Source organism: Oncorhynchus tshawytscha, linkage group LG27 (assembly GCF_018296145.1).
Source record: "Oncorhynchus tshawytscha isolate Ot180627B linkage group LG27, Otsh_v2.0, whole genome shotgun sequence".
NCBI lineage: Eukaryota > Metazoa > Chordata > Actinopteri > Salmoniformes > Salmonidae > Oncorhynchus > Oncorhynchus tshawytscha.
In genome coordinates, this window is record NC_056455.1 from 18,059,778 (window position 1) to 18,083,840 (window position 24,063).

Sequence of the window (24,063 nt, forward strand, 5' to 3'; positions counted from 1 at the left end):
AAAGGGGCGGTCTCTAACCAAGTGCATAAGCTTTTATTATTTATTGTCACATTATGAATATGATCCGTTTTATTCATCAGCATTTTTGAAGCAAAGTCCAAAAGTTCCTTTTGAAAAGAGGCGGTCTCTAACCAAGTGCAAGTAACTGGTTCATCTCCGCGTTGGGACATTCAGCTATTGTGCGTGTTGGGGAGGGAACTCGAAAGTCTCCGCGTTGTTATACTTCAATGAAAGAACGCGGAAGTAAACAGTATTTAACGGATTTGTTTTTACGAATATGACGTTTTCCTTTTGATGCGAAATTGCGAAATTTTGACTGAAATTATGATCTAGTTGGCAAAGCCCTGGCTGGCTGCGTAAATTTCCCGACCTCTTGTGACTGTCAACGCGTGGCTCTTTACATGAGATAAAGGTAAATATCATATTGCAATATACAGTTGAGCCATTTGAAGAATGCTTGATTATTCTTACATACGTGATGCAACCATCAATGTAAATGTAATATACCCACTGTTATATGGCCAGCCAAATCATGTCACCAAAATGACCAAACTTTTTATAGTGTCATGCTGGCTTGAAGACACTGCATGCAGAGCAATCCATTCAACTCCAGCGACTGGTTTATAGTCATCAAAGTCTCTCCCTCTAATCGTATGAACAGCTGTTACAGTCATACCCACTCCACTTTTTCTGTAATGTAATTAATTATAATAATTAGTCAGCTTCCTCTCATCTGAATTGTGAATCATTGCTCTTTAGTGGTTAGAGAACTGTCTCTCTCTCAAGAGTGGTATCCCTATAATTTGTTGGAAATCTTTTAGATTCTGAATCTATGGCAACTAACCTGACAATTGAAAGAAGTGCCACATAGAGCACTTTAACTACCTGTTTGATACAAGCAATAACTGTCCCCAGTAACCAACAGTTGTCCACAGACATTGGTGAAAAGGATATGCAATATAGTTCTGGAGCACATAAGTAGGCTATGAGACAACTTGTCACCATATTATGCAATGCTATTATAAATGTAGAACAACAAAGATATTATGTTTGACCTAACAGTTGAAACATTTTCCTTATTGCTAAATGATTTGAAAACGACCTTTACATATAGTCCCCCTGCCCATGCCATGGTGATGTGGAAGGTATTTTGAAATAGCTTTTTGTTGGAACGGTTTTTCCTCATTGGTTTGTGTGCTCAGTGCTCTACAAGGTCAAATAGCTTCTCCTCTGGGATGTGGTCATTTATGGGTAGTAGGAGATAAGTTCAACAATAGTTGTATTTATGTGATGAGGAAGTATGTTCATAATGTGTTTTCTTTTGATATGAAACTCAGTTAAAATAGAAAGCCACTGAGAGGACAGGTGCACTATTGAGCAAGCTTTATAAGTTAATGTTTTTTTCAGGGTTGTTTTTTTTGCTAAAACAAGGTCCTCCATGTCAGTCTAATTGGCATAGTGTGAGCTACTATGGTGTGTCAAATAGATTACAAACAGTACAGTATCACTGACTCTTTCAATGCTTTACATGGTGGTAAATTGTTGTTTACTAAAATATATAGAACTTGTTGAATTTGGATTTCCCATAATTGAGAATGGATGGATATCTATAAATGTATATACAGTATTGTCTAGTGCTGTTCTCCTCAGTGCTGGGTAGTTGGATGTCATAGTTACTCTCAAAAACACATTCTGCACATTCCTCACTAATCTCTGATTTGTGAAGTGTAGAGAAATGTTTTGTGCCTTCACATAGTTAGGCTTTGCATAATGTAAATCCTTAATTATAAAACTTACCATTTCTAACATTTCCAACAAAGTAAATGATGCACGCTACTCCGTAATAGATCTTACCACTTCGACAATGTCCAAATATTTAATAAAGATATCTGTTTAAGACATCATAATCCTGTTTCTTTGAATAATGGTGGAATGTTTGGCCCTACAAGACTATATAACAACCGACTGGGCTGTTGAAGAGGCACAAAAGTGCTAAGAAAAAACAGTTGGGAGCTGAAAAAATCCAGCTAAAATGAATGTGGGCAGTAAGAGTTGAAACCACTGCAAATATCCCCTTCACCCAGGTCTCCGTACCAGGGGAGCTCTAGGGACGTTGGCACATTGCCAACATGCCCCTGGCCCACCTCACTGGAGTAGATCCCCTCTGCTCTGCACTGTCTCTTCCCAGGGGACTCGGCTATTGTTTTGTTACTGTTTTACATGTTTGAGACTTCCATCCTCTAGAGCAGTGGTTCCCAAACGTTTTATAGTCCCGTACACCTTCAAACATTCAACCTCTAGCACCAGGGTCAGTGCACTCTACAATGTTGTTTTTTGCCATAATTGTAAGCCTGCCACACACACACTATACGATACATTTATTCAACATAAGAATGAGTGTGAGTTTTGTCTCAACCCGGCTTGTGGGAAGTAACAAAGAGCTCTTATAGGACCAGGGCACAAATAATAATATAATAATAATCAATAATTTTGCTCTTTATTTAACCATCTTACATATAAAACCTTATTTGTTAATTGAAAATTGGGAATAACTCACCACAGGTTAATGAGAAGGGTGTGCTTGAAAGGATGCACATAACTGTAATGGTGGGTTGTATTGGAGAGAGTCTCAGTCTTAAATAATTTTCCACACACAGTCTGTGCCTGTTCATGCTATTGAGGGCTGAGAATCCACTCTCACATAGGTACATGGTTGCAAAAGGCATCAGTCTCTTAACAGTGTGATTTGCCAAGGCAGAATACTCTGAGTGCAGCCCAATTTTTACTTTTTAATTTTTTAATTATTTTTATTTTACATTATATATTTTTTTCACCTTTATTTAACCAGGTAGGCTAGTTGAGAACAAGTTCTCATTTGCAACTGCGACCTGGCCAAGATAAAGCATAGCAGTGTGAACAGACAACACAGAGTTACACATGGAGTCAACGATTAACAAGTCAATAACACAGTAGAAAACAAAGGGGGAGTCTATATACAATGTGTGCAAAAGGCATGAGGAGGTAGGCGAATAATTACAATTTTGCAGATTAACACTGGAGTGATAAATGATCAGATGGTCATGTACAGGTAGAGATATTGGTGTGCAAAAGAGCAGAAAAGTAAATGAATAAATAACAGTATGGGGATGAGGTAGGTAAAAATGGGTGGGCTATTTACCGATAGACTATGTACAGCTGCAGCGATCGGTTAGCTGCTCAGATAGCAGATGTTGGTGAGGGAGATAAGTCTCCAACTTCAGTGATTTTTGCAAATCGTTCCAGTCACAGGCAGCAGAGAACTGGAACGAAAGGTGGCCAAATTAGGTGTTGGCTTTAGGGATGATCAGTGAGATACACCTGCTGGAGCGCGTGCTACGGGTGGGTGTTGCCATCGTGACCAGTGAACTGAGATAAGGCGGAGCTTTACCTAGCATGGACTTGTCGATAACCTGGAGCCAGTGGGTCTGGCGACGAATATGTAGCGAGAGCCAGCCGACTAGAGCATACAGGTCGCAGTGGTGAGTGGTATAAGGTGCTTTAGTGACAAAACGGATGGCACTGTGATAAACTGCATCCAGTTTGCTGAGTAGAGTGTTGGAAGCTATTTTGTAGATGACATCGCCGAAGTCGAGGATCGGTAGGATAGTCAGTTTTACTAGGGTAAGTTTGGCGGCGTGAGTGAAGGAGGCTTTGTTGCGGAATAGAAAGCCAACTCCAGATTTGATTTTCGATTGGAGATGTTTGATATGAGTCTGGAAGGAGAGTTTACAGTCTAGCCAGACACCTAGGTACTTATAGATGTCCACATATTCAAGGTCGGAACCATCCAGGGTGGTGATGCTAGTCAGGCGTGCGGGTGCAGGCAGCGAAAGGTTGAAAAGCATGCATTTGGTTTTACTGGCGTTTAAGAGCAGCTGGAGGCCACGGAAGGAGAGTTGTATGGCATTGAAGCTCGTTTGGAGGTTAGATAGCACAGTGTCCAAGGACGGGCCGGAAGTATAGAATGGTGTCGTCTGCGTAGAGGTGGATCAGGGAATCGCCCGCAGCAAGAGCAACATCATTGATATATACAGAGAAAAGAGTCGGCCCGAGAATTGAACCCTGTGGCACCCCCATAGAGACTGCCAGAGGACCGAACAGCATGCCCTCTGATTTGACACACTGAATCCAGAAATCCAGAAATCTGTCAGTGGCTTCTGATGAAATAACATTTTCACAGAACCGCTTGTTGCAATTTCGATGAGGCTCTCTTGAATAGAATCGGTAAGTGGACTGGAGGCAGGGCATAAAAGGGATAAAGAATCCAGTTGTTTGTCTCATCCAGTACCTGCATAATTGCGCACCCAATTCACTCAGGTGCTTCGCTATATCACATTTGACATTGTCCGTAAACTTGAGTTCATTTGCACACAAAAAAATCATACAAAGATGGAAAGACCTGTGTTGTCCTTGTTAATGCAGACAGAGAAGAGCTCCAACTTCTTAATCATAGCCTCAATTTTGTCCCGTGCATTGAATATAGTTGCAGAGTGTTCCTGTAATCCTAGATTCAGATCATTCAGGTGAGAAAAAACATCACCTAGATAGGCCAGTCGTGTGAGAAACTCATCATCATGCAAGCTGTCAGACAAGTGAAAATTATGGTCAGTAAAGAAAACTTTAAGCTCGTCTCTCAATTTAAAAAACGTGTCAATACTTTGCCCCTTGATAACCTGTATATTGTAAAAAGCGTTACATGGTCACTGCCCATATCATTGCATAGTGCAGAAAATACACAAGAGTTCAGGGGCCTTGCTTTAACAAAGTTAACCATTTTCACTGTAGTGTCCAAAATGTCTTTCAAGCTGTCAGGCATTCCCTTGGTAGCAAGAGCCTCTTGGTGGATGCTGCAGTGTACCCAAGTGGCATCGGGAGCAACTGCTTGCATGCGCGTTACCACTCCTCTATGTCTCCCTGTCATGGCTTTTGAGCCATCAGTACAGATAGCAACATGAGCAGCAGCGACATATGGACCATTAGTGGAATTCCTGCGAGAGAGTAACAGTTAATGTGATTGGATGTTAATTATTTGACTAGGCTACCCGTATTTGACATTGTGTTGTTATTTCGCTGAACACTAGATGGTTTCATTTGATTTTTGGCAGTGAAACGAGGCTACTCAGGCAATTTAAAAAACCTCACCCAAACTGTTTGAAAATGTGAAGAAAAACAAATATTATTATTTAAAAAAAAGTGTGAATCACATTTTTATTTGGCGTACCCCCGACGGCATTGTGCGTACAAATACCTGCTCTAGAGCACTCAACTCTTACCCTGTGAGGTCCGTAGCCTGCTGGTTTTCTGTTCTACCTGATAATTAATTGCACACACCTGGTGTCCCAGGTCTAAATCAGTCCATAATTAGAGTGGAACAATGAACAAACGCAGTGGAACTGGCCAGAGTTGAGTTTGAGGGCTTTAGAGTGACAACAACGAGTGTGTGTGTGTGTGTGTGTGTGTGTGTGTGTGTGTGTGTGTGTGTTCACAGCTGTCTAATAGCAGAATTGTCCTGACAGCAGAATGATTAAGTAGTTTGTGGGTTTTATTGGCCAGTGTTTTTTACAAAGATTTTATCAGTAGTTTATGCTCATTGGGGTAAGGGGTTTAGTGGTGGTCAGCGTAGTGTCTTACCTTACTATATCTCTCTCGTCAGTGCAGTGTCTTACCTTACTATATCTCTCTCGTCAGTGCAGTGTCTTACCTTACTATATCTCTCTCGTCGGTGTAGTGTCTTACCTTACTATATCTCTCTCGTCGGTGTAGTGTCTTACCTTACTATATCTCTCTCGTCAGTGTAGTGTCTTACCTTACTATATCTCTCGTGCAGTGTCTTACCTTACTATATCTCTCTCGTCAGTGCAGTGTCTTACCTTACTATATCTAGTGTAGTGTCTTACCTTACTATATCTCTCTCGTGTGCAGTGTCTTACCTTACTATATGTCTTACTTACTATATCTCTCGTCAGTGCAGTGTCTTACCTTACTATATCTCTCTCGTCGGTGTAGTGTCTTACCTTACTATATCTCTCTCGTCGGTGTAGTGTCTTACCTTACTATATCTCTCTCGTCAGTGTAGTGTCTTACCTTACTATATCTCTCTCGTCAGTGCAGTTGACAGTATTTTGAGATTTGTTGGATGTATGCAGTTTATGTACATGCTTTTTCAGCAAGCTGCTGGGATATATTTTTATCTAAAATCAAAAGTAAGAGTTATATTGATAATGTTTATGAGGGCTAATCTGCAATGGAATCAGGAGGTTCACTTCATTAGTTCCATTCATTAGTAAAACATTAGAGCCATTCGGTGAGGCAAGTGATTTAAAACTGTGCCTGTTTGGCTGCATGCATGTTTTACTGTGTTTACAGTACATGGTTTTATGGAGCGGAGGAGTTAGATAACACAGATTGAGTGCACTTCTGTGTACACACATGGTTCAACTGAAGTGGGAATCATTTAGATTAAACAATTTGTTGAATTTATGTCAATGGAATGTGTGGTGATATCCCTTAACCTTCTCCTTGCTCATCCACACCTCCAAGAAAAAAGACTCTTGTTATCATATGTGGGCTACTGAGTGGTACAGCAGTCTGAGGCACTGCATCTCAGTGCAAGAGGTGTCACTATAGTACCTGGTTCGAATCCAGGCTGTATCACATCTGTCAGTGATTGGGAGTCCCATGGGGCGGCGCGCAATTGGCCCAGTGTCGTCCGCATTTGGCTGGAGTAGGCCATCATTGTAAATAATAATTTGTTCTTAACTGACTTGCCTAGTTAAATAAAGGTTACATTTAAATAAAACAATTCTATTAAACTGATATGTGAGCTATTACTGTCAATAAGTGAATATGTTGTGTTGACTTTAGAGAGAGGAGAGTTTCCTCCTCTGGTTTAATGAATAGTTCCTGTCTGGTAAAGAAAAAGGGAGAGAAAGAGATACATCTGGGTCTGACAAACACACATAGTTTGAAACGATTTTCTTAATGTAATTGAATTTAATCTTCAGTTGTCCTCATCTTGTTTATGCGGCCTTCCACCCGGCTTAGTAGAGCTCTGTGAATGATTCTCATTATCATCTGTCTACCCTCACTCATATCCGCTCTGAATAAGACAGAGAGGGGGAACAGAAGGGGTCTTTTACTGCAGAGTAGGAGTTTTAATCAGGGTACAGGATTGGAGCCGTGGTGAGCAATAGAAGCTGATACTACAGCGCTGGTATTGGCTCCCTCCGGTGTCTGATGGCTGAATAGGTAGAGAGGTAGGGCTGGGATAGATTTCTGAAATTGTATGTAATCATGTGTATCTATGGTTCTGGGGATGGATAATGTATGTGATTTTGGAGCATGCACTGCAGACCCCCCTTCAACCACACACACACACACACACACGTGGGAGAGCAGCAAATTGAACATCAAAGATAATTACCATCATGAGATTTCAATCTCTAAAAATTACAGCGTTTTTTTTTTTTACTTAATTGAAAGGGGAAATGGACAGCTCCTGATATTGTTTGTCCTCCTCTGACTCGCTCTTCTGCCTGTTCCTCCATGCTCATGTCTGTTTATGTATCCCGCAGGTAAACATTAACACATGGTGAATGCTACGAACTACCGAAACAAGAATTGTTCTCTCCTCAGCTTCGTGACAGAAGGTAAGGGGAAGTGTCTGGCTCAGACAACTTTTCTCTGTTTTGCTTCCATTTTAATTTTTTTTCTCCAGAATCCCCATTTCTTTATTTCTCATTTTCCATATCTAAACTTCATAGCTAGGAATGGATAAAGTTATACTTAGGCTTGTGTTCAGAAGGATACAACCGAACCAAAGGGTTTTGAAACTAAATCTGTGTTCTTATTGCACAACTCCTCTTATGTCATCTCCTCCATTACAATTTTTTTTTTTTGCGTTTTATCCAACTGAATATATTTCCCCCATGCAATGGCTGTTACAGCCTCAGGTGCAATATTCACAGATTACAGAATGTACAGCATAGTCTAGTCTAGTAACAATTGTATTTTGCAAACTACCACTGCACCACCTCAGCAGAATTACCCCACCAGAGTTAAATTACTGGCAATGTCGACCTAAAATACAAGTATACAGTAAGCTGTTTAAACAATGCAGTTATTTGTAGGTCTAATGCAGCCATTTTCATCTCAATATCAAATCATTTCTGATTATCAATGAAGTACCTTACTGGGATTTTTTTCAATTAAAATGGTAAAAAAATAAATAAGAAAAGCTTCTTAGCTAAAAGTAAGCTAGGACTCTCTGTGAGTCGACTGACTGAGGAGGAGAACTGAAAACTCTAGCTGTTATTGGCAAAGAGGTAGAGGGCTGTGGGTCTGACAGAGATCATTGAGGCGCGATTATAATTGTGCATGCTGCAGATGGAAGCTGGCGATCAGACAGACAATTTTGGGGATGAGAATATTTCTTTGAAAATGCTACAGACAGCTAAATCGGTCTTTCATACAGGACTAGTAAAACATTGTTACATTTTATTATTTTTTTAGGGGGTGCTGCAGCACTCTCAGCACCCATACTTCCTGTGGCTCTGATCAGGTGTGTGTGTAGTCTCAACTAGTCTATAGCTTACTAATTATCTTTCCAATGAAATGAACTTCCTAAATATGATTAGGCTGTAGTTTACATTGCCTAGAAATACATATTGATCAACTTTTATTTTTTATCTCTGTCCGAAAATGGTCCCACTCCTAAAAGGTACGCTATAAAATGTTTCTCAAGAGAAAGTGAATGTGTCTGCTCTCTTCAAACTATGTCTAGCCTATTGGCTGATATAGCCCAGTAACACCGATAGCCTAATATAATGGGCCACGTGAGAATCTCTGGTAATTTAACTTATTTCTTAGGTTATTTTTTGCTCATTTTGATATTGCCTATATAGGGCACACAATTGCTAGGACCATGGCTGGCAAGTGAGATGCGTCACATACTCCTGAAGTAACATTGCGGAACTGCGGTTGGGTTCGGGACACGTTCTTGCAGTAGCGGGTGGGAGTCGGACAGAGAGCCAGGGAGAGGGGGCGGGTGCGGTATCAAAAGCTTCGGGTGCGGCCGGAATGAAGAAAGCATTCCCGCACAGAGTTTGGAACTCTCTTTCATATTGGTCTATTAACTCATTTACTGCCAAAACTCCATCCCACCAAAACAGGATGATATTTCGGGCAGTCTTTTTAAACAGCTCTTACACTAAAATGGCATTATCATCATTTTCACAATTTCACAGTATTATTCCAACGTCAGTGTCGAAATATATCTAAAACACAGGAAATAACATGTTTGACTGCACTGTATAGTTTGCTTACTTTGAAACTACCAACCCACAACTCTCCCTGACTCATCTCATTCCATAGACCGACTGCAGTCCTTTTGCATCCCTATTCCAACTCTTTGACCCTTCCACCGCTCGCCATGGAAGCCAGAGGAAAGTACGAGTTTAATGCTACGGCTGAGGATGAGCTGAGCTTCCGAAAGGGAGACATCCTGAAAGTGAGTATGACCTGAGAATGGGAGGAGACACATTACAATTCAGAATAGCGTGCCATAGTAAGACTAAAGAATGGCAGTAATACAACTGAGTGTGGGACTTGGCTTTAAAGACACATTCCACTAATCTAATTCCTAAATTCTACACACAAACTTCTACTGTTGTATTCTGCTGTAATATTAAACCTAAACAGTGAGCTCTGTTGTTTTTGTATATCTCTGTTCCCTAATCAGATTCTAGGTAGTCAAGATGAGTGGTTTAAGGCAGAGCTGCATGGACAGGAAGGCTTTGTGCCCCAAAACTACATTGAGAGACAAACCCCAAGGTGAAATAAAGTTAAGGTTTAGTCATTCTCATCCATAAAATGTATTTGAACACACACATACAACATGAGTTTGTATGCTTACAGTAAGAAAAGTATATCCACATCTGTATACTGTATCTCTCTCTGTCCAGCTGGTTCAAGGAGACGGCAAGCCGCAGCTCTGCTGAGGAGCTCCTGATGTCTAGGGAGGTGGGGGGATTCCTGATCCGTGGCAGTCAGAGCTCCCCTGGAGAATTCTCCATCTCTGTCAGGTGGGTGGGTGTAGGCTCAGGCCAGGATATTAAAGGGAGCTAGCTCACTGATTACAAAACAGTACCTAGGGGGGGATAGAGTTTGCACCGCATGAACTCTGTAAAATGTGGTAACATGTTAACCTGCAAAACTCATCTGTGAACATGTTCAAAATCTCCCTCCATTTCTCATGAAATGTCTATGAGCCAGGGGAAGAGTTCAGTTTCTGTAGGCTATACTTGATATTACTGGTACAGCTTTTCCTTGCAATATCTAACATAAGCCAGCAGGGGACAATGAAAGTACTGCACCAGAGAAACAGTTGACTTTGGATTTATGGAATAGGACAGGACACAACTAAATTGTTTGAATCATAACTCATCACATCACATCCTATCATTGTTTATTTATTTTTATTTAACCTTTATTTAACCAGGATAAGCCCATTGAGACACAGTCTCTTTTTCAAGGGAGACCTGGCCAAGAAGGCAGCAACATTCAATACATTACAGAATTAAAACATAAAACAACATGATCCAGCCTAAAAAAAGTCTCCCATCAATATTTTACATTCATTCAGTGGCACTAACATATCTAGATGAAACATGGATTGTAGACTATTCCATGCGTCTAGTACACAAAAAGAGAAGGCAGTCTTGCCTAATACTGTGAATGTCCTGGGGACTTTAAGTAGCAACCACCTAGCAGACCGGGTATGGTAACTGCTGGTGGTGAAGGAGACCAGACTACAGAGGTAAAGAGGGAGTTTACCCAAAAGGGCTTTGTAGATGAACACATACATTTGTATCTTTCTGCGCATATAAAGTGAGGTCCAACCTACCAATGGTGGATGAGTGACTTGGCGTTTGTAATAAAGTGCAAGGATGAATGATAAACAGAGTCCAGTCTGTAAGATGGAGGAGGTTGCATGATAAACAGTCTCTGTAAGATGGAGGAGGTTGCATGATAAACAGAGTCCAGTCTCTGTAAGATGGAGGAGGTTACATGATAAACAGAGTCCAGTCTCTGTAAGATGGAGGAGGTTACATGATAAACAGAGTCCAGTCTCTGTAAGATGGAGGAGGTTACATGATAAACAGAGTCCAGTCTCTGTAAGATGGAGGAGGTTACATGCATATACAACATGTCACCATAATCAATGACAGAGAGAAAAGTGGCCTGAACAAGCTTCTTTCTAGCCATAAGTGGGAAGCAAGCCTTATTACGAAAATAAAAACCCAATTTCAATTTAAGCTTTGTCACAAGATTATCCACATGAACTTTAAAGGATAACTTGTCATCCAACTGAATACCTAGGTGTTTGTAGGATGACACTTTTTCAATGGATAAGCCACCAGATGTGACAATGCTGACGTTCTCTGGCAGAGTTCTAGCTCTGGTAAAGGTGATGAATTTAGTTTTTTGTACATTCAAGACCAGTTTGAGACCATAACAGGAGGCCTGCAGTGACTGAAAAGCAGTCTGGAGCTCTTCAACAGCCTGAACCAGAGAAGGAGCACATGAATATATGACTGTATTATCTGCATATAGATGTAACTTTGCTGGTTGCATGCCATTTCCAAAATCATTAATAAAAATTTGAGAACAGCACAGGAGCTAAAATGGAACCTTGGGGCACACCTCTATTAATCTCAAGAAAACTAGATTTGTGATTGTCAGTATATACATATTGTGTTCTGTCAGAAAGATAGTTCCTAAACCAATTTACTGCCCATTCACTAAGACCAATGTTTCTGAATCTAGCTAGCAACAATTCATGGTCAACTGAATCAAAGGCCTTTGCTAAATCCACAAACAGAGCAGCACAATGTTGCTTTATATCAAGTCCATTAATGATGTAATTTACCACTGCCATAGCTGCAGTTGTGTTGCTGTGCCCCGATCTAAAGCCAGACTGAACCCCGCTCAGTATGTTTTTTTCAATTAAGAAGTTTTTTAATTGTGAGTTCACTAGGGATTCATAGACGTTGGCCAGGTTAGTGAGTTTAGAGATAGGACCATAGTTTTTAGCATCTGAGGGATCTCCACCCTTTAGCAGCGGGAGGACATAAGCTGATTTCCAAATGCCAGGTATGGAATTGGTCAAGAGACTCGAGTAGAAAATGTGAGTCACAGGTTCAGTAATAATACCAGCTGCTATCTTTAAGAGGTAGGGGTCCAAGTTGTCTGGACCTGGAGACTTTTTAGTGTCTATAGCCTTTAGTGCGTTATAGACCTCAGTATAAGAAACAGGCTCAAAGATCAAATGGTTCACATCAAATCAAATGTATTTATATAGCTGATATCTCAAAGTGCTGTACAGAAACCCAGCCTAAAACCCCAAACAGCAAGCAGTGCAGGTGTAGAAGCACGGTGGCTAGGAAAAACTCCTTGGAAAGGCCAAAACCTAGGAAGAAACCTAGAGAGGAACCAGGCTATGAGGGGTGGCCAGTCCTCTTCTGGCTGTGCCGGGTGGAGATTATAACAGAACATGGCCAAGATGTTCAAATGTTCATAAATGACCAGCATGGTCAAATAATAATAATCACAGGCAGAACAGTTGAAACTGGAGCAGCAGCATGGCCAGGTGGACTGGGGACAGCAAGGAGTCATCATGCCAGGTAGTCCTGAGGCATGGTCCTAGGGCTCAGGTCCTCAGAGAGAGAGAAAGAAAGAGAGAATTGGAGAGAGCATACTTAAATTCACACAGGACACCGGTTAAGACAGAAGTCCTCCAGATATAACAGACTGACCCTAGCCCCCCCAACACATAAACTACTGCAGCATAAATACTGGAGGCTGAGACAGGAGGGGTCAGGAGACACTGTGGCCCCATCCAATGATACCCCAAACAGGCAGGATATAACCCCACCCACTTTGCCAAAGCACAGCCCCCACACCACTAGAGGGATATCTTCAACCACCAACTTACCATCCCGAGACAAGGCTGAGTATAGCCCACAAAGATCTCCGCCACGGCACAACCCAAGGGGGGGCGCCAACCCAGACAGGAAGATCACGTCATGAGGGCCTATATCATAGTTGACTGTAACAGAGCTTACATTAGAGACCTGGGGCCCACCATTATCAAAAACCGAACCAGCAGATATGAAGTGCTTGTTAAAAAACCCTACAATATGGGCTTTATCCTTCACTTCATTAGAATCCATCATTAAATGGTCAGGAAGGCCAGAGGATACATTAGAACCTGACACTGATTTGATTAGCTTCCAGAACTTGGTAGGGTTGTTTAGGTTCTCTGTGACTGCATCTAAATAGTAATCTGATTTGGACTTCCTGATCAACCCTGTGTACTTGTTTCTTAGCGCTCTGAAGGAGGCCCAGTCAACAGGAGCATTTGTATGTCTAGCTTGAGCCCAAGAGCAATTTCTCTTTCTAATTCATTCTGCCAAGTTATCTGAAAACCAATGATTGTCCCTTCCACTTATTCTAAATGTCTTCACAGCGGCATGCTTATCACAAATCAACACAAATGTCATATACAAATAGTCCCAGGCAGTGTCAACCAGGGTTGGGGTCAATTCCATTTCAATTCCAATGAATTCAGACACTAAACCAAATTCAAATTCCAAATCTTCCTCATTGAAAAGCATTGAAAATAATTGGAATTGGAATGTCAGTGTACCTCCTGAATTGACTGGAATTGAATTGGAATTGACCCTAAACCTGCATTGTACTGTATGTGACTAAGAGGCCAGATGTTGTGTTGTGACATGCCTCACTGATATATAAAACCTTTCCCCTCAGACATGAGTTTGACGTGCAGCATTTCAAAGTGATGAAGGACAGCAAAGGCCACTACTTCCTGTGGTCAGAGAAGTTCACTTCCCTCAACAAGCTGGTGGACTTCTACAAGAACACCTCCATCTCCAAGCAACGGGGCATCTACCTTAGAGACGGTAGCCGGGATGACCAGAGCCCATCCGTACCCCAACCGGTATTTCAGCCGTATATTATCTCAGTTCAATCAACTCTTTAGTGAAGCCTTCCTTCCCTTTCTTGACTTCCCACTCTTCTGTATCTTCTGTACTCTCAAGCACACATACAGGAACTGAAATCAGTGAGCTATTGCACCAGAATTGTCAATTAACCAATGGTATTGGTCTATTAACCAATGTACTGCATGGTGATGTCACCATGGAAAACCAAACCTCTAAACAGAAGGTCCTGTGTAGATTGTACTTTCAACCAGCAACTATCAGGAAATAACACTGATCAAATGTTTTTGTTGGTTTCATCAGCTGTTGTAAATTGGATATAAAAACTACATTTTGACTGCACTGGGCCTTTATTAACCCTTTCCTGTCCACATCCTTCTGTTGTCAGTTGAAGAGGGGGAGTCTACCTGAGGAGAGAAGCTATGGGGCCCCTACTGCAGCCACGTCACACCGCAGGGCCTCAGACCTTCCTCACAGTCAGCAGGTAAACACCACTCACCCCAAAGTACAAACCTACACTACCTACAATGCAGTCTTTTGAATCATGTCAGTTTTTCAGAAGCTGCTATGTACCATGGTCATGTAAAACCATGTCATTGCTTTTATTTGATTTCATTGGGTTTGTAATGTTTTACTGTGATTCTGAGACATACTGTAGGTTGGTTTAAAGGTTAGAGTCTGACCAGAGTTCAACCTCTCTCCTCTCTTCCCCCAGAGTAAGAGACCTGGGATGGAGGAGAGGGCTCACACCATAGGCACCCCTGGTAGAAACACCCCCCTAACCTCTCTCCCAGCCCCCCAAAGGACATCTGAAACCATACCTCATTCACAGGTACAGTAAGCCTACTGTAGTCAGTAAATGGGGGCACATCCTTGATGTCCTCTGAAATTACTGGTTCCTATGGCCAACTATTATCTAACACAGGGGTGTGTGTGTGTGTGTGTGTGTGTGTGTGTGTGTGTGTGTGTGTGTGTGTGTGTGTGTGTGTGTGTGTGTACCAGAGGGCAGTCATACAGGTGAAAGCAGTGTACGACTTCACAGCGGAGGAAGGGGACGAGCTTGGCTTCCGTGCAGGTGATGTCATTGACATTTTGGATCACTCTGATCCATCGTGGTGGAAAGGAAGATTGCGGGGTAAAAGTGGTCTGTTCCCTGCCAACTATACCACACCATTATGAGGAAAGCTTAGAGAGAGAGAAGTCGCTCTTTGGGCATCTCCAATCATATGGACTGTGATGATAAGAGTCGGGCAACACACAGAAACTTCAGCAGCCCAAACTGTAGGACTAAAAAGAAATTGGTTCACATTTGATTTCTGATAACATATGCTCACACATTTATTTTTATTTTAAAGCTGGTGCTCAGCATGATACAATTGACATACCTAAATGACATTGATTTATAAGCAGAGGCGGACTTACCATTAGGCAGAAGAGGCAATTGCCTCAGGCCTCACATCATCAAGATGCCTTCTGAGCTGGGCATAATAATAAAATACTAGCAATCTTCTTTTTTTCCCCAATAATGTCTCTGCATGAGACAACCCACAACTGGTTCATAATAATGGACTATTCCACCTTGACAGAGTTCCTGTGCATTGTTTCACGCGATATGATTGCAAATTTGACTTTCATTGTAATTAAGCTGTATCAATGAGGTGCTTTCACAGCGGGATAGAGAAATGTGCAATTAATGCAACCAGTGAAAATAAAAAGAAAGAAAGAAGATTTAACAGAAAAATGTTGTAAGTTAATGCATTTCTTTAGTCAAAAGACAAGTGCTGCTTGTAATACTGGCATTGTTATCGAGGCAGAAGACATGTATGTGTAGACAATGTATCTGATGTAATCTGGCCAAACAGAGCATGGCATGTCATTCGCTTTTTGGCCAGACAGAATCAGATACATTGGAACCATATAGAAAGACAAGGGCGTTGTTTGGCTCACTAGGATAATCAAATCATCTCCAGTGAGATAGTTTGTCACTTGCAAACTGAAGGAATATTGTTTGGATGCTACTTTAAGAAGTGATCGTTTAACAATCAAATGAAAACATCATGGCCTGTTGTGTTCATTTTAATCACACAGGAGGCCTTTTGCCTTTTGGTAGGCCATCATTGTAAATAAGAATTTGTTCTTAACTGACTTGCCTAGTTAAATAAAGGTTACAGGTTAAACAAAAATGACACATTAAAAGGTCATTTCTTTTGACAGTTAAATGATGTCTTTACTCTAAAACCGATAACAAAATGTTGTGCACCCAAATCACTAAGTCCGCCCCTGTTTATAAGGGAACTTCCACAACCCAACTACAGTGTCATATCCATTGGAGGTTGAAAACTGGGAGCTATGCTGCCACACATTTACTGTATGGAACTACACTTTTTGTATTGCTACCTTTTTGTATTGTTTGTAGTGCTTGCTTTTTATTGTAAGGTCGCCATAGCAAATTATGTCTTGTTAGTGAACTTCCAAATTTACAATGTCAGTTTGGGTATGCTTGTCATCTGTCTAAATTAAAACAATGATGTGTATATAAACCCTGGCTTGCTGATGCTATGTATTGGCCAACGAGATGCTTTGAATCCACCGGTCGGCCATATTGTCACTCCTCAAAAGCAGTCTTCCATAGGAATTCATGGAATACTTCAGTATTTAATTTAAATGACATGTATTTTTTTATTTAGTTGAGAAAGTATTTTCAAAAAATTACTCTAATGATCTGACACTGAGAACTACATTCCTGACCTGCAGTGTTGGGTAATAGTGAACTACATTTAATTCAACTAGTAATTTAACTACATTTTGGGGTAGCTCAGTGGTAGTTGAACTAAATTCAATCTAGGTAGTGTTTTCAGTAGTTATAAAAAAAATTGCAATGTAACATTGCAGTAACTACTGGAAATACACACTACTTTTATTTCAAATAAAGTAAAAATATGTGTGAAGTAGGCAATCGTTTCCATTCTTTTTCAGCATCAGACTTGCCTAATCCAATTACTTCAGCGTTACATTGCAAAAAAAAGGAATTATCTACTGAAAACACTACCTAGATTTGAATTTAGTCTTGCAATTTGTAGTCTATGACATTTCAGATTTACATATGATAATTTTTCACAAACAAGTTTGGATGTAGTAAACTACGTTTCAAAGTAACTTTAGTTAAGTAAACTATGTTCCTTAGGGGAAGCATTAGTGTAGCTTAACTTCTTCCAGAGTGAAGTATTTAGTGGCTTGGTAAACTAGCCTACAGTACCAGTCAAAAATTTGGACACACCTACTCATTCAAGGGTTTTTCTTTATTTTGTACTATTTTCTACATTGTAGAATACTAGTGAAGACATAAAAACTATGAAATATCACATGGAATCATGTAGTATGCAAAAAAAAGTTTTGTCAAAGTAGCCACCCTTTGCCTAGATGACAGCTTTGCACACTCTTGGCATTCTCTCAACCAGCTTCACCTGGAATGCTTTTCCAACAGTCTTGAAGGAGTTCCCACATATGCTGAGCACTTGTTGGCTGCTTTTCCTTCACTCTGAAACGTTAAACGTTCTTGACATTTTCCGGATTGACTGACTTACATGTCATAGTAATGATGGACTGCCATTTCTCTTTGCTTATTTGAGCTGTTCATGCCATAATATGGACTTGGTCTTTTACCAAATAAGGCTATCTTCTGTATACCACCCCTACCTTGTCACAACACAACTGATTGGCTCAAACACATTGAGAAGGAAAGAAATTCCACAAATTAACTTTTTACAAGGCACACCTGTTAAGTGAAATGCATTCCCGGTGACTACCTCATGAAACTGGTTGAGAGAATGCAAAGTGTGCAAACCTGTCATCAAGGCTACTTTGAAGAATCTCAAATCTCAAATATATTTTTTATTAATTTAACACTTTTTTTGGTTACTACATGATTCCCTTTGTGTTATGTCATAGTTTTGATGTATGTCACCAGAGCATCCAAGAAAAGTATCAGGGTCTGATAAATACATTTGGAATTGAACTGTTTTGGTTTTTGCTTTGAGTCATTTCATTTTAGTTGGCTAGACATTACAACATCATGTAGGCTAATTTATCTGTATTGAGTTATATGTTAAACCTATAAGCCTATACACTACAGTATGAATGTGCTTTACGTGACACCACTCAATTCTTGGTTAGCCTTTATGGAAATTCAAAATAATCACATTCTCCATGCAATAATTACCCCAACAACACACAAAGATGGCGCCGTACTGTATGGTTGCCGTCTTTGCTATTTTGTGATTATTTTTCCTTGTTTTATATTTATTACTGCATTGTTGGGAAAGAGTTTGCAAGAAAGCCATTTCACTGTTCTTGTGCACGTGACAATAAAACTTGACATTTGAACCTGATTATAACAGTTTTAGAACTCCTCCCCCTACCTCTTGAACGTCACCTGTGTACGCGGCCAACACCTACAGGTGAAGGTGTATGCAAAGAACTGCGGGGGAAGGAAGAATTAACGGTTGGACAAATTCCGGATACCGCTGCTATGGCCGAGTCTCAGCTTCTGTGCATGGACGAAGATCATGTCAACGAAAAGATACCCGAATCCAAAGCAGAATTCTACTATTGCGAGGAGCAGCGAGCCGCGCTCGAGCAACTATTGAAGAACGGTGATGGCGCGTTCAAGATGCGATTGAAAGAGGACAACGTCAGAGACTTTCTATCCGCCCGCGAGATTAAATGGATTCGAAAAACGTTTGATGAATATGATTCCGATAGTGAGTCCGAGAAGGGAGAATACGAAAAGGCTCAGGAGTCCAATGCAGACTCGGGGGTCCACTCCACATACTGGCCTCAGATGTCGGACACGGATGTCCCGCCGCTTGACATCGGATGGCCAGGCAGCACTAGTTTCTATAAAGGTGTCACTCGAGTATCCGTTCACACGCACCCACCCAAAAACAAGGGGCCCCATATAAAAGAGGTTGTCAGGAGACTCATTCAAGAATCTAACAAGGTAATTCCATTTCTAATATAAATTGATAACGGCACATTACACGTGAATAACGTAGTTTACATAATTTATTCTCTGCCCTAAATTATTGAGTGATGCCCTCACATTGTTCCCTCTCATTCTTTGTAGCTCAGAACAGTTTACAAATTACTTTGAATCCTGAGTCAGCATGACCTTGAATCATGCATTTCTGTTCTTCATCTTGACAAGTTATAAAATGGGTTCTGTTAATTTAATGTAAACTTCTCAACACTACATAGAATAGTTAGTGTCAGTTCTAGTGGTCTATTTATCAGGTCTGAGTAGTTACTACAGTCGCTACATAGGCCTTGTGACAGCAAACTCCGTTTTTTGACACAAGGTTTTATTGCCTGCTTGGTTACTTCTCAGCTAGCCTAGTGCTAGAGCATTGGACCAGTAACCGAAAGGTTGCTAGATCGAATCCCGAGCTCATAAGGTAAAAATCTGTCGTTCTGCCCCTGAGCAAGGCAGTTAACCCCCTGTTCCTAGGCCTTCATTGTAAATAATAATTTTTTCTTCACTGACTTGTCTAGTTAAATAAATGTTTTAAAAAAAGATCAAGGGGAACGTGTCTAATTGTTCTTCATTGACCTGCAGTACCCTCAGAAACTATTCACACCCCTTGACTTTGGCAGTCATGTGAATTCAACAAGAGATGTGTGTCCTTAAGGCTTAGAACAGCCAGGTCCTGGCTCAACTGAGGAGTCGTACTGTAAAATGAACCAAGGCGATTAGCAACAATGTAAAATATCTACTTCTATTTTGATTTTATTATGAAAGAAACGATTACACAATTGACCATTATTGACTATTGATTTATGTTATGTTGTTATTATCATAGATATAGAACACTGATATGGTAATCTCAATCATCTTCATTTTTTCCCCCTTCATCACGTCATTACGTTCTACAATGAATGATCAACAGTTAACAGGAGTTTTGAAATGAATGTTCACAGTAGATGTCTAACTGGATGGAACACATGCAGTAGATAGGCATGTTGTAACAAGCAGCGCCCCATGTGGAGGAGCTGGAAAGGCCAAACATTTCACAGTTCTAAATGTCAGACAGTTTCACATCAGAACCTGTAACAAGTCATTCAAAAGCGTTTCCCCAGCCTCACGTCAGTGTTTAAAAACACATCCACGCGACGCTTTCTCCTCCCACATCCACTGTAATTCAACTCACTCCATCAAGAGTCCCTCCCCCTCTAAATGGCTGGGTAACGTGTCAGTCATGCTAAATGTCAGGAGGAAGAACACACATAACTCTGGGGTTAAGCTTGGCACAGGAGGACACGGCTATAAGGCAAGGAGATAAGCATGCAAACTTGAGCTTAAACACTGTGGGTGTAAGTAGCCCAAATCCAGATAAGAGACGGGAGTGTTTGACCAGGTTACAGTTAACTTCTCTTGAACAATGGAATAATGCATACTCACTTTACATTCACATTTTATCTCCAATTCATGCAATCTCAATATTCATATTTTTTATCCTCATATATGCTAAGTTGATTATTGTCCATATCTGGTTTCTGGCTCTTCCTTAGTCCACTGTTAACACAGTCCCAAAATGTTTTGCTTGTCAGCAGTCAAGTTTTCAAGATATTGAACTTTCAAGAAGCAAAGTGTTATTTTCCACATCATCATGATGATGCACACGATTGTGGGACTGTTTCAACAGTGGACTAATGAAAAAATACCAAAACATGGTATTTCACTGAGAACAATGCAAATGAGAGGTCATCGTTCACTCCTTGAGACAGGTTAATGATCTACTGACAGGGAAGACAAACCCGTGACCAGCTGTTCTGTGTGCATATGACTAGGTATGTCAATGAACTAAACAAACTGAAATCATGACAGGCCGTCATTGTAAATACGAATTTGTTCTAAGTTGACCTGCCTGTTAAAATAAAGATTAAAACATGGAAAATAAAGGATGAGCCAGGAAGTGACTCTACTATAACAAGGCCTTCACTGTCCAATAGTTGGTCATCAACACTCCTTTACCACTGTCAGCATAAGACAGAGAGCATTAGACTGCCTTATCCTAGTGTGGTACAGGACTAGGTCATAGTAATGCACCAGTGCTCACATTTCTTCACATGCAAAATCTGTGCTCCTTAAAGACAACCATTTCTGTTTTTACCTAAATGAATGCCATTCAAGGATTATAGGATTTACATTTCAATAACTGTGTGTGTGTGGGTGTGTGTGTGTCTGTGCGTGTGTGTATATGATCGTGTGTGCGCACGCATGTGTGAGATGTCGGGGTTATTTATTGAATTTACACTTTTGTCTTTCCTCTGTCCTCTCTAGCTTGATCTTTGTAAATATCAACTAGTCTGGTATTATTCATCAGATTTATCAGTCACCTCAAGCCTCTCAAATATTTTGACATACTTCTGTTTGGATTGAAGTGGAAAATATGTCATAAGAAAATACATCTTGACATTTCGGTTCAACTCGTTTTTCCAGTTAATTAGGGAGATTTTAATCTTACTCAAGCAATTGAACCACAAATCTCCTGCTTTGAGGAAATCCACACCCTGTATAAAGCCTCGTTATTGTTATGTAATTTTCTTGTGGTACTTTTAGATTACTATCATTTTTTTCTCACTTTAGTGTATTTAGTAAATATTTTCTTAACTCTATTTCTTGAACTGAATTGTTGGTTAAGGGTTTGTAAGTAAGCATTTCACGGTAAGGTCTACTACACCTGTTGTATTCGGCGCATGTGACAAATAGAATTTGATTTGATTCAGAGATATCATCCCCTTCTGTTCTTCCTCTAACGGTCCTATGTGTGATCCTCAGGTAGTAGCCGTGGTCATGGACCACCTTACTGACCTGCAGATCCTTCAGGACCTATTGGACGCAGCACAGAGACGAGGGGTGGCTGTGTACATCATACTGGAGGCTCGTGGTATGCCCCACTTCCTGGATATGTGCACTCGTTTACAGATCACTGCTCTGCATCTGCGGGTAAGACAGGGATGCTTTGGCAGGCAGTAGGCAACAAACAACAGGAACAAGTAATAGTTAGCTATGGTATTACCATGTCATGACCAGGTAAATAGCAGAGTGTCACGTAAATTGAAAGTGCAGCCACAACGTCTTGGCAGTATAAAGCAGAATATTCCTCTGGCCTATTCTTTTATTATCATCCATATTAGCACATTCTATACTGGTGTAGGATCTTATTTTGAACCAGATTGCTAATAATCCTGCAGCAACCGGAAATGGGAATTATTATGTGGAATATAATTCATGGGCATTTTTGTAGGGGTTGATACATTTTTCATAAGGGAAAATCAAGTCTGACATTTCAAAGTGGAAATTACAAACTCCAGAAGCCTCTTTAAACCTCAAATACACCACAAGTTAAAAATGTCCTGCAATGCAGGAAAGTTCTCCTGCAACATGGATATCAAATTAAGATCCTACATCTGTCGATGTTGATCTATGTAGACGAAAGCTTGTGCAGTAGATCTAGTCTATTTTATATGGAATGCTGGATAACCTAGTGTGTGTGTGTGGTGTCAGTTGATAAGCCTCTGAAAGGCCCTTCCAGTGTTGAGACTCTGTCATTGTTGTTTCATAGAAACTGCTGTTCATTGAGCCGAATACAATCCAGTCCTGTGGAACTTGATCCTTGACCAAACAAGTGTTAACAGCATAGGGTAGCATCCTTCTGACGTGTCTGTTTATGTCTCGGACAGTCTTTTTCACTCTCTCCAACTCACTCCCATTCCTTGCTCAGTAAATAGACCTGCCTCGACTGTATACTCAAGGGGTTTAACTCAACCCTTGCATCGCCAGTTTCGGATTTGCTTACCTTGAAGGTTTACTTTGGTCGTGGGTGGTAACAGCACAATTTCCCTTAGTGTTTGATATGATACTGTTCAGTACTTGGAAGTCTGATAGTCACTGACTCATGGTTTATACTGTAATAAGGGCACCTGTCTAACTCAGTATCTGTGTGACTCTTTCAGAACCTGCGTGTGCGAACGGTGAAAGGTTCTGGGCTGGCCCTGTCATTTGGCAGGCTGCCCGGCTCTCTGTGCTCCAAATACATGCTGGTGGACGGAGAAAAGGTTATGTTTGGCTCTTACAGGTCAGTCATTTTCTCAGTCATACACTTCCACTCACAGTCATTCAGCCAGAGCAAACATGATTTGACCTACGCTTTGAGTCTGTGTCTCACTCTGTTGTTCTGTCATCTCCAGCTTCACATGGAGCTCCTCAAGGATGGACAGGAACACCATCACAGTAATGTCTGGGCAGGTGGTGGACTTCTTCGACAATGACTTCAGGGAAATGTATGCTGTATCTGAAAATGTGGACCTTTACAAGGAGTTCCACATAACCAAGCCTCCCATGCCTGCGCCGGTACGGAAGGTGGTGGTCCCCAAGCCCCTGTTGATGTCCACCTCCCGTTTCCAGGTGTCTCTAGGGGACTCTCGTGGGCAGGCTGACCAGAGGGTGCCTGCACATAAATACCACAACCCTAAGTATTCTCTGGTGGTGGGGAACAGTCTCGGGCTCACTGGGTCCTTACAGGACCTCTCCACACTCAGAGACTCACTGGGCGGTGGACTCGAACGGAACGGACTGTCGACGCTACTCCATGCCAAAGGGGGCAGTAGTGTGGAACTGGACATGGTCACTGTGAAGTCCCCCAGTTCTCCTGTGGAGGATGAGGGGGATGGGAAGGGAGGTTCGCTGAAGCGCCAGGTCTTAGGTGGAAAGAAACAACGCAGTTCTTTCAGGCTCTTCCTGAAAGGCAGAGGATCCAATCACAACAGTGAGACTATAGAGGAGGATGGGGCCACTCCTTCAAACCCCTCTTCCACCCACCCAAACCCCTCCCCTAGCCGCCCAACCCCCACCCCTAGCCACCCAACCCCCTCCCCCCAACACCCTCCCCTGCCCACCCAACACTCTCCCCTACCTGCCCAAACCCCTCCCCTACCCACTTAA

General features: G+C 41.3%; 2 protein-coding genes across 2 annotated transcripts; both read left to right on the forward strand.

Moving 5' to 3' along the window:
- Window positions 1-151: 151 nt before the first annotated feature.
- Window positions 152-16,781, forward strand: LOC112234099 (GRB2-related adaptor protein 2-like). Its single transcript, XM_024402089.2, has 9 exons — window positions 152-412; window positions 7,614-7,688; window positions 9,412-9,547; window positions 9,779-9,870; window positions 10,002-10,121; window positions 13,870-14,059; window positions 14,449-14,544; window positions 14,776-14,892; window positions 15,063-16,781. The coding sequence occupies exons 3-9, from the start codon at window positions 9,470-9,472 to the stop codon at window positions 15,237-15,239; spliced, it is 870 nt and encodes a 289-aa protein (XP_024257857.2). The 5' UTR covers window positions 152-412; window positions 7,614-7,688; window positions 9,412-9,469; the 3' UTR covers window positions 15,240-16,781.
- Window positions 16,782-17,919: 1,138 nt separating this feature from the next.
- Window positions 17,920-24,063, forward strand: LOC112234041 (protein FAM83F-like). Its single transcript, XM_024402007.2, has 4 exons — window positions 17,920-19,059; window positions 21,898-22,065; window positions 23,076-23,197; window positions 23,310-24,063. The coding sequence occupies exons 1-4, from the start codon at window positions 18,589-18,591 to the stop codon at window positions 24,061-24,063; spliced, it is 1,515 nt and encodes a 504-aa protein (XP_024257775.2). The 5' UTR covers window positions 17,920-18,588.